This window comes from Onychostruthus taczanowskii, unplaced genomic scaffold (genome assembly GCF_017590055.1).
Source record: "Onychostruthus taczanowskii isolate IOZ18803 unplaced genomic scaffold, ASM1759005v1 scaffold81, whole genome shotgun sequence".
In the NCBI taxonomy this organism is placed as follows: Eukaryota; Metazoa; Chordata; class Aves; order Passeriformes; family Passeridae; genus Onychostruthus; species Onychostruthus taczanowskii.
This window is the reverse complement of record NW_024506002.1, coordinates 3001855-3012873: the sequence shown is the minus strand read 5'-3', so window position 1 is coordinate 3012873 and position 11019 is coordinate 3001855. Positions and strand designations below refer to the sequence as shown.

Genomic DNA, 11019 nt, shown 5'->3' with positions numbered 1-11019 from the left:
TGAGCATCCAGCTGCTCCAGAAGCCGCCTGGGACCTCTCCAGAGAGCGTGAACGTGCAGCTGCTGCCACTGTGATGTCAGGGCCCGCTGGGGTGTCACTGCAGGGTTGGCAAGTCCCCACAGTGCCAACAGACACTGCCGTTCCTGCAATCCAGAACTCCTAATGCCCCCTTCTCCTGGCATTCCAGGAGGATCCTCCTCCTCCAGGAGTTCTCAGTGGGCTGCCTGCAAACCAGTGAGGTTTTTAGCTGACTGTTGGGTTATGCTGCTCTGCGAGTTCTAGCACGGCTCTGCAGAAATGATCCAGCAAGTTGGTGCCACAGCGTGTGGTTTTCTGTCTGCCGCCTCTGCAGTGTATTTTTATCCAGATAAACCCTGGCTGGTGACAGCTCATCTGGGGAGTAAGTAGTGCTTTGCCCGAGGTGCAGCGTATCTGGCTTTGGGATCACTGTGCTCTTTCTTCTCTTCCTTAGGAACTGAGCTGATTTTGGAACAGCAATGACAGTCAGATGGCATTGGTTTGGTAGAGCTCCTGTCAACAACTTTCTGCTAAAAGGGGTGTCTCAATGGGAACAGCATTTGGAGTGTGGGGAGCCCTGTAGGGGGTTCCATGCCCCACACACAACAGTCTGGGGAGTCTGTATTTCCCTCCCTTTGCTGCTTCAGCCAGCTTCCAAAATGCAGACTGAAGAGCTTGTCAGAAATGCTTCTAAAAACTGTGCAATTATCTTCAGAACTGAAGGAAAACATCTTTTTTTTTTGCCCATAATGAAAGGATTTGACTAACAACCTGTGCTAAAATAGAGATGACCTTCATGGGGAATCAACTTCCCAACAGTGTGTGCTCCTGAACCCCGGAGCTGTTCCTGTGCAGTGTCAGAATAGAATTCACTTGGCTAAGGGGATTTTGGGAAAGCTTTTCTAGGGAAGCATTTTCAGCAAGCTAAAAAGAACCAACATATGCATTTTAAAACTTTAGCTCCTGGGCAGAGCAGAATCATTGACTTTTAAAGAGCAATTTACATTTTCTTGACTGAGTTTCTATTTATTTAATGGTGAAGCAGCACAAAAAATAGATGGAAAAATTAAGAAAAAAGATCTGGTATTTTGTTCTGTTCTGTTGCTTACTATAGAAAAGAACTGTTGCTCCAGGAGGGATGTTGTGAAATAAAATGCTCTCTTATTTGGGCTGACTTGTTCCATGGGGGATGCCCACAAGAGGCAGTTTTCTAACAGCATCTGGTTCATCTTCTCTTGCGCACTGCAGATCTGATCATCCAGTTATCCAGAGGTGGACACATGGCAGCCCCTCCTTTGGTGAGTGGGAAAGGAACCTTTGGCATTCCTAGAGTTTAAGAACTGTGGAGGAAGCTGTGAATGAGCTTTGCCTGCTCCAACAGCGTGCCAACCTGAGAAAATGTCCATGTCGGGTTTTGCAGCAGCAGCAAAGCGATCCCTGGCTGTTTCCTCAATTTCTGTTCAAAGCTTTTAAACAGATGAAAGTCTGGTTTTGCAGGGGGAAGATTGTGGGTTTAGCCATGGTGGAATATCTAATTCACAGCAATTTTCAATACTGTATAATTGCCCCATTTTAATTTAGTTTTAACAACTTAGAATTCCCTTTCTAGTAAGTTTCATGGTTTATCTTTAGTACAGCTGGCTATATAGCTGAACATAAATAAGTTTATAATCGATAATGTAACTCACTGGAACCATTGAAAGCAAGTTGTAAATAACAATCCACACTAATAAATGTTGGGTTGATATAACAATCCTAGAGAGGGAAATGACATCCACAGTACTATTAGCCAAATTTATTAGGGTTAATATTAAACATTTTAAATAGAGCACCAGTGAGGTGTGAAGGCACAGAATGGTGCCTTTGATTTGCTTCAGTTCTCTGAGTGGCCTTTGTGACACCTTTAAAGCAGTTTGTGACACCTTTAAAGCAGCTGGGAAACAGCAAATTTGGGGCAACTTGATGTAATGCTCTGCCCCTGCAGAGCAGCAGCTGGGGCTGTTTCAACCCCCCCATAATTTATAGATATTTAAATTGTGCTGTGACACATGCACAGAGAACTGAGGCTGTAGGACCACGTGCATCTCTAGATCAGTTTCTGATGTCAAAGCAGCTGAAAGTTGTGTTTATCTATCGAACCTCCCAAGTGGCAGAAGGGAGACTCTCACTCCTGTCCCCAGGTCACAATACTGCCACCAGGACCTCAGCTGGCTCCTTCTCTTCCTGGACAAAAGGATAATGAGAAGGAGGTGGACGAGGAACCTGCAGCTGTCGCCTCAGGAGAATCAGTGAGTGCCAGCTTTGGTTACCATTGGTGCAATTCAGAGTTTCTGCTCGGCCAGCAGCTGCCATTCACAGCTGGAGGTGCTGAGGGCTACAGTCCTGCCATGACATTGTGCTTCACCCCAGCCACTGGCACCTGGAAAACTGCAGTTGAACTCCCCTTTAGTCATCAGTTGCAGGATACAGGAGAAATTGAAGGATACAGGAGAAATTGTCTCTTGGATGTACCTGCCCCTCTGTACAGATTATGTGAGAAAATCCATGAAAATTGAACATGAAACTGGCCATGAACTTGTTTTGGTTTTGTTCATTCAGTTTGTGATGTGGACAGCAAAAAGCAGTTTAAAAGCACTGGATATGGCTGACAGGCATCTTCCTGAGGGTTTGCATTTGGAAGAGAAACTCACGGGATCCCTGCCTGCTCCCTTCCTGACATTTATTTCTCACCACAGATCCACCTGAGCTCTCTGCTGGGAGCTGAAGATGCAGATGATGAGACATTTCTCTTGTCTGACAGCCTCAGCAGAAGCTCGAGCACTCTGGACAAACCCAGGGTCCGGCTGCAGAAGAAAGTCCACGTGATAGAGGAAGTGCTGGAACAACTGAGTACGTGTGGTGTGCCTTGTCTGGTGTGTGTGTCCCTGCCTCAGCTGCAGCACAGGGACACAGGGAGCAGGAATTCTCTCTGGGCATTCCTCAGGGCAGCTCAGACTGGGTTCGGTTTCTCTGCTCTTCCATCTGCACTGAAGGCAAAAGCAGGGATGGTTTCTGATTCAGCAGAAGGTGCTTTGACCTAATGAACTATTGAACTCCTGAGTGCTGATGGCCAAATCAAGCAGGATATTTGGGCTCCTAAATTCTCTTTAGTCTCCTGACAAGTCATTGGAGCAAAAATACTTCACAGCAGTCTGTCAGATTGAAGACAAGCAGTGTGGTCCTTCAAATGGCACAGGCAAGGTTATCATCAGAACTTAGCCTGGTAACCCATGATGAGGGTCCTGGATCCTAAAGCCCCATCATTATTGATTATAACACGAGATGCTGTTCTTTAAAATCATAAAGACAATCCTTTGGTGAACTGCTGAAAGTTGGGAAGTCCCCTTCTCTCCTGGAAACACTTTGCACTGTTTCTTAAAAATCAATCCCAGAACCCAAGGTGCATTTAATCTTCAGAAATATTAAACCTTTTGTTGAATCACACAGAGGGTTTATTCCCAGGAAAATGAAGGCTGTGTTGTTTTAGCTCTCCTAAATGTTTGTAGAAAACAAATTCTTGCTTTGGTACCTGGTCTTTCCTGATTTCTGTCTCCTGTGCATATTTCTCCAGGTGCTTTGTTTCCTGTCAAGGTAACTCTTCAAAACACTGTAGAAAATCAGAAAATCCGTGGAGCTATCTGTGCTTTGGGGCTGCCTCTGTTGCTGTTGTTGCCCACAGAGGGCTCACAGCCAGACAGGGGGGCTGCATTTCCCACCTGCTGGAGTGTGGTGTCTGTTTCAAGTGAGCATCCTGCATTTCGTTTCTTTCAGGGGGCATTGTGAACGAGGGGGACCCTAAGACCAAATACACTGAATTTGTTCAAGTTGGCCAAGGGTAAGTCCCTCCCAGTTACTCCTACAAAGCCATGGGCTGGGCATTTTGCTGCTGGAATATCAAGTGTGAATCCAGGCAAGCTCCAAACATGATGTGGGTTTAGATCCTCCCATCTCATTACAGATCAGAATTAATAATTATGGTCAGAAGGTGTTGTCAAAGAGAACTTGACACTGGCAGTGCCTCGCCTGCAACAAGGAGCAGACCTGAAAAATCTCCCATCCCTCAAACCTTATTGCCTAAAAGAGCACCTTACCACCCCACAGCTGTCAGATAAAAGTTCTCAATAACATTTATTTCAAATATTTTGCTTAAAAAAATATTTGGTAATCTGGATTATAACCACATAGTTTAGCAATTGAAACCAGAGGTGAAATAATAAGCTCTCACACTGTCATACAAAAACCCATCCTGTGTAGTCTGCAGCATGCATTCCCTGGGAAAAAAATACACAAACACAAAAAGAAGGAAAAAACCCAACACAACAAGGCAAAATGAAAAAAAAAATTAAATATTTCTCAGTTTTTGTAGGCACACCCTCCCCCTGCTCTTAGGTTTTTGCAGATCTGTGCCCCAGCTCTTTTTCTTCAGTTTTCTTCGCAGTTTTCCCTTGGACACTGCATGACAGAGGGCTGCTGTGCTGCTTTGAAGAATAGATGAACCAAGGTGTTTTAAAACACTTCATTCAGGAGAGATCTCCTGTCTGGGCTGGCTTTTACTCCCAGCACCTGAACTGCTTCTCCTTTCTTCACTGCTCTTTTGTTTCCAGGGGTTTCGGGACTGTTTACAAAGCCACGGACCCAGCCACAGGAGATGTGGTGAGTGCCAGCACCCCCAGCACACCGTGCAGCTCTTCAGGGCTTTCCCCTCTGCTGGGAGCTCTGCTGGAGCTTTGGGTGCCAGTGGAGCTTCCCTGCACAGCCTGTTCCTCCAGCACAGAGCGGTGACAGCCTGCAAAACTCATTTTGGACAGGCTTTGTTCCTGCTCAGTTCCAGAAAGAATGCAAGAGGGGCAGTGGTATCTTTCAGAGAGGGACATAATTAAGGCTTAAAATACCAGAGAATGGGTTATTTATTTAGAACCCAGAAAATAATTGCAAATCTGAGCTGTGGAGTTCAGCTTGCTCGTGGAGTAGCAAAATCAAAGTTCAAGAACTAAGAAATGTTGTGGGATTGTAATATTTTTGTGTGTGTAACTGCTATGATCTTTTAGGGTGGGATTTTATCCATCATGTATGCATATGTTTACTTTGTTATTCAACCAAGACCAGCAGCAGTGGCTGAAATAATGGCCAAACCCCATAGAATTGCTGAAGGATTCCCAGCTGTTTTGATATATTTTCACAGTCACAAAATCCTGTGTGAATAATAACAGAGGTGATAAACTGAGGCCATCAGGGAAGAATGTGGGTGCAGGGTGTTGTCAGAGATCTGTGGGTGATAGTTTAGGGAGATTTTTGCAGAGTTTAGAAGGCAAAATGTCTCTGGCAAGTGTCCTGTAAGTGACAGCCAAGCAAGTGGAGAAATCAGCTGTTGTCCTGTCACTTCCTGAGCCCTGGTGTCTGATCACAGGGCAGCTGGCACAGCCCAGCCCCATCACTCCAAAAACACTCTCTCCATGGTCATTGTGCTCTCCTGCAGCAGAACTTTTGGGGTCCATGGGCTCCACTTTCATTCCAGGTGGCCCTAAAGAAGATGCCTCTCCGCAAACGGAGCAGGAAGGAACTCATCGTCAACGAGATTCAGATCATGAAGGAAAACAGGCATCCCAATATTGTCAATTATGTAGACAGGTGAGTGGTTCTGATGTTAGCAAGGGAATGTCTGTTCACACACAGCAAGACAAAGGTTTAAAAACCCCTCTGGGCACTGGCAGAACATGGAGCTCTTTCTCATTTCTCTGTTCATCAGTGGATGGGAGGAGATGGCCTTGGGTCTCCATTAATCTTTTCTGGTGTATGTAGTCGGAAACCTCTTTTCACAACCTGAATGGGCCATGTCTTACTGAAACAACTGCCTGTCAGTTCATTACCTCTGTGTTGTTTTGGGGTTTGGTTTTTCAGGTTGATCATACTTTCTATGCCTTAACGATAAGTGCTGATAAACCATCATAGAAGTTATCGCCCGTGGACTCTTCCCACCATTTTCCATTGCTGTGGAAGCCAGGAAGACTAAATTCTCATTTGAAGAACCACATAATTTGCCAGCTTAACATAGTTTTTCCTGTTTCTGACTGTATTTTATGCAGTGTTTTCCAAATGGTTGGCCAGCATCTGTACTCAGTGGTGCAGAGCCTCCTCCCATGGATAACTCTGGATTGTGTTGCCTTGTTCCTGCAGTGAATGGTGGAACTGATAAATTAAGATAGTGACTCAGTTGATGGCAAGTGTCCTGGTTCCAGATTGATCCTCTTCTATTACTAAACTGCATTTTTCATTTAATTTCTCATGAGCCTTTCTCATTTAGACTGCACAGGTTCCAAATAATCTGTCACCTACAAGGAATGTCTCTCCATTTCATTCTGCCTCCATTTACAAGTGACCTGGAAACAAAACTCCCCTGCAGTCTTTTCACAAGGTAATTTAGCTGTGTACATCCATACATTCATCTCCATGCCTTTGTTTTCTTCTCTCAGCTACCTGGTGAATGAAGACCTGTGGCTTGTGATGGAATATGTGGATGGAGGCACTTTAACCAGCGTTCTTGTCCAAGTCTTAATGGAGGAAAGAATTATAGCTGCTATCAGCAGGGAGGTGAGGGACCCTGCTTGTGCTTCCAATGGCTTGCACAGGATGGGACAGGAGTGACTTCGTGTTCAGAGCTTTGTTTCAGTGCTGCTGTTATGAAATGTAAAATAAAAGGGTGTCTTGGTTTGAATAGACAGGTGTCTATTAAGGAAGGCAGAAGATTCTCTTGAAATGGAAAATGTAAATCCCCTCTCTCTGAATTATTAGGATTTTGAAATTAAGAGTCTCTCAGGTAAAGATATGGGAATAGGAATAACAGCTTTTTATTAGGAAAATTAAAAATACAAATTCAATAGTACACTGCCAACAGAACCACAGGCAGTGGAGGACCAGCAAAGTCTTGGAAAAGATGGGGTCACTCACAAAGACACATTTTGTAAAGAAACCCCAAAAAGCCATGCCACAAAGTGTACCTAGATCCACACCTCTACTCCCTATGGCTCTTTTCCCTTAACAGAATTTCCTTTTGTCAGAAGATTTGACTAGGAAAAAATTCAATTTTTGTGAGGTGTTGTGAACTGTTTTTATTACTTGTGATAACCATCCCGGGTCTGAGTATTCTTGTAATGCAATGCCATGCAGCAGAGAACCTGTCCACTTTATAGCTTTGCTCTCAATATTTGTTACTCATTGTTTTCTCATCTAAATGTACATTTGCAAGATGTGTGTCAGCCTAAGACAAAGGGCATCTAAGTGAGCCTCCTGCCAACACAATTACATTTCTTATACCCTGTTATTATACACTTTTGTCATAGTCTCTTTCTAAATTTATTTAAGATTCTAAACTTTGCCTCATTAAACTGGAGCATGTCTGCACTGCATTCTTGGCCTGTAAAAGCAAACATGCTCATGGCAGAATTTTAAAGTAACAACAAATTAAAACAGAGCCTCTTTTCTCACAGCCCTCAGCTTAAAAGGAGAGCATTGCACCCCAAGTGGTGTTTGCTTCTGAAAAGTGACTAATGTGCTGCTTAATGTGCTGTTGAGGCCAACATAAAACCTCTGTCATGCAGCCTCCCACACAAAAGTGATACACTTCATAATGGAGGGAGAGATTTTTTTTTTCTCCTTTTTGACAAACCTTCCTTTGTCACCTGCATGGAGAGAGCAGAACCACTGCAGCCATTCTGGCTGGGTTAGGGATGGGCAGTCTAGATCAACAATTGGTGTTTCACCTAGAAATTCAATCTTTTAGACCCATTTCCTTTTCTTGTGTGATGAAATGACGTTAATTAACTTCTACCCTCATGGGTTTTGTCTCAGTGCCTCAAAGCCCTGGATTTCCTTCATTCAAAGAAAGTGATCCACAGAGATGTCAAAAGTGACAATATTCTTCTCGGGATGGACGGATCTGTGAAACTGAGTAGGTATTCTTGGTCAGGCACAGCATCCCCATGTTCTCAGACACAGACTGAGGATTTCTTGTGCTTGTTTTCATGGTTCAAGCTGATTTGACAGTACTTTTGTTTTCCTCCTCAGCTGATTTTGGCCTGTGTGCTCAGCTGACCTCAGAGCGGAGCACACGGTGCACACTGCTTGGCTCTCCTTACTGGGTAGCACCAGAAATCCTGAAAAGAAAGGAATATGACACCCAAGTGGACATCTGGGCCCTTGGGATTGTGGCCATTGAAATGCTGGAGGGGGAACCTCCATACTTTAAAGAAAGCCCTGTCCAGGTAAGGTGCAAACACTGTCAGATACCACTGTCTTGCCAATCTGTGCCATGTTTTGTCTCCCATGAACCAAAATTCCACTCAAATCAGCTTGAAATGGTTCCACCAAGGCCCACTTCTAGAAATATCCCTGCAGAATATGTCAGCAGAGGAGAAGTGACCCGTGCAAGTGCAAAAATGTGCCTTTTTGGCTTCCAACACTGCTTGAGTTCCTCCTGCTGTGTTTGATCTTTCTCGGAGCTGGAGCTGGGAATGCCAGCAGCAAGTTTCTCCAATTGGGAAATTATTATGAAAAGCATTACAAGTGTATCTGCAGGCCCAGAAGTCTTTTCAAATTCTGACCAGTGCCTTTCAGGGAGGGTCACTGGTTCTAGTGATGCCATACTTATGTATTACCCAAAAAAATTCTAAAAGTATATTTTAGCAAAGCTACTTGTAATAAATGTATTTTAAAGTTTTCAGTTTTAGATCCTAATTCCTTAAAATGAAATTATGCGTTCTTATACTACTAAATGAGTGAGGAATAGTGGAGGAATGTATACCAGGATAAAATCTCATGGCTATTAGCTGAAACCAGGCTAAATGCTGCACAGTTGATTCCTGAGGAAGACAACAGTTCTGAAGATTTCAGTCTTCCACTCTTTTTTAAAAAGTTCCCTGACTTTTCTTGGAAGACCACTTCTGGATTGCTTTTGCAGATGAAGAGAATAATTTCCAGATCCCAGAACATTCTGGGCTGGGAGGGATCACCAAGTCCAACTCCTGAGTGAATGGCCCATCTGTCACCAGCACCATGCTCTGACAGCTGAGCTCCACTCAGGCTCATTATCATCCCTGCTCTGAGACTGACAGTTCCCTGCTGCCTTGCCTCCAATGCGGATCACAGCCCCTTGCGAGGCACCAGGAGCTCTCAGAAAGCCAGGAGGGCCTGCAGTGGAGCTGTGACCCCAGGGATGGTCAGTGGCTGTCCCGTGCTTCCTCTGTCCCCAGGCTCAGCGCCTGATCGCCCGGAACAGGTGCCCCCCTCTGAGGATGCCCAGCAAGATGTCAGTTCTGTTCCACGCCTTCCTGCACTCCTGCCTGGACACCAACCCCAGCATCCGCTGGACAGCCAGGGAGCTCCTGCAGGTAGAGGCCCAGTGGCTGCAGGGGAAAGTCTCCTCTCCTGTTAATCCCCAGTCTGGGTGCTTTGCAACATAGAATCATAGAAGAATTTGGCTTGGAAGGGACCTTTAAAGTCCATCTGGTCCAACCTCCCTGCCATGAGTGGGGACATCTTCAACTTGATCAGGATGCTCAGAGCTCTGTCCAACCTGACTTTGGATGTTTTCACAGATGGGGCATCCAACACCCCTCTGGGCAACCTGTGTTTCACCACCAGTGTTTCACCACCCCCAGCATAAACAGTTTCTTCCTTAGACCTAACCTGAATCTCTCCTCTTTTCATTTAAAACCATTATCCTTTGTCCCTTTGCAACAGGCCCTACTAAAAATGGGTCCCCTTGAAGTTTTGAAAGGCTGCAACAAGGTCTTCCTACGGCCTTCTCTCCTCCAGGCTGAACAATCCCAGTTCTCTTGGCCTTTCCTCAGAGGAAAGGTGTTCCATCCACCTTCTGACCATTTCTGTGTTGTATTTTGGGAGTGCATTCAGTCTTAGCTGGTGGCAAGAGAGCTGCAGTAGAATGGTGCCAGGTACACAGGCCCAAAATGGTGTTGGTGGAAGAGGAACCCAGTCCCAGCCCAGCAGTCAGAGATTTGGCTGTTGTTGTCTTGGTGCTGAAAACCTGCACCTCAGTGTCCTTCAGAACAGCACAGCCCTAAATCCCAGCGGGATCAACATTCCTTGGAGGTGCTGGACTTCCCTGTGGAACAGCTCGCACTCATCTTTTCTGACAACTGAAGCAGCCCTGCCTTTAGAAAAAAGGAACCTGAGTCCTTTGAGTTTCCTGAAATGAAAAAAGCCCTAAGGCAGCAAGTGGCATTCCCAGAGTGCTGGTGGGGTCAAAATCCCAGCAAGCTGAAGACCCCTTGCTAAATTGATTAATGGGATTACTGGGCCATGTTTCCCTCTGACAGCAAGGTCCTGAATATTAAGACTGAAGTGCAGATGGTCCCCTCAGTCCTATTCATGTGTATTTCTGGTAAGCAGAGGAATCGTGCTTCCTCTTGTGAGAAACTGGCTTTGGAAAGTAACAGTTCCTTTCTTTCTTTTTTCCCCTTTGGGCAGCATCCATTTTTACGAACAGCCGTGAGTCTGTCTGTCCTGCCTGACATGATCCGTATAGCCAGGAAACTCTGTAAGGCCATGGAAGCACTTCAGGCCAGCAGTGCCAGCCCAGAGCAAAAGAAGGAATAAAATTTTCACTCCTTTGGGACATTTGCTCCCTTCTCACAGAGTGGTTCCACAACAACTTCTGAATTATTGGTTGCTTCTTAAAGATGGAAAGTCCCAATTATGGGGGATTTGGTATGGTTTGAAAATGGGGAAGGGTCTCCTTCATCCATCAGCTCCAGGCTACGCTGACTCTGGAATGCCCATGGGCTGGGTTTTGCCCACTTGCAGCAATTCTGGGTGAGGAAGAAAGTGCAATTGCATTTCCAGCCAAACGGGGAAGCCAAAACTTCCTGTTGGATGCACAGTCAGGTGGGACTGTGGAGTGTTTGGAGAATTCCCTGTCCTCCCTCCACCTGGCAGAACATGTGGACA

The 11019-nt window shown here is 45.3% G+C and overlaps 1 protein-coding gene across 1 annotated transcript; it reads left to right on the top strand.

Annotated features, from left to right (window-relative positions):
* The first annotated feature begins 297 nt into the window (after positions 1-297).
* Positions 298-10668, top strand: LOC121346522 (serine/threonine-protein kinase PAK 3-like). Its single transcript, XM_041424396.1, has 12 exons — positions 298-400; positions 1267-1316; positions 2199-2306; positions 2754-2907; positions 3829-3892; positions 4662-4710; positions 5573-5685; positions 6528-6645; positions 7903-8002; positions 8119-8315; positions 9303-9440; positions 10540-10668. The coding sequence occupies exons 1-12, from the start codon at positions 298-300 to the stop codon at positions 10666-10668; spliced, it is 1323 nt and encodes a 440-aa protein (XP_041280330.1).
* Positions 10669-11019: the final 351 nt, after the last annotated feature.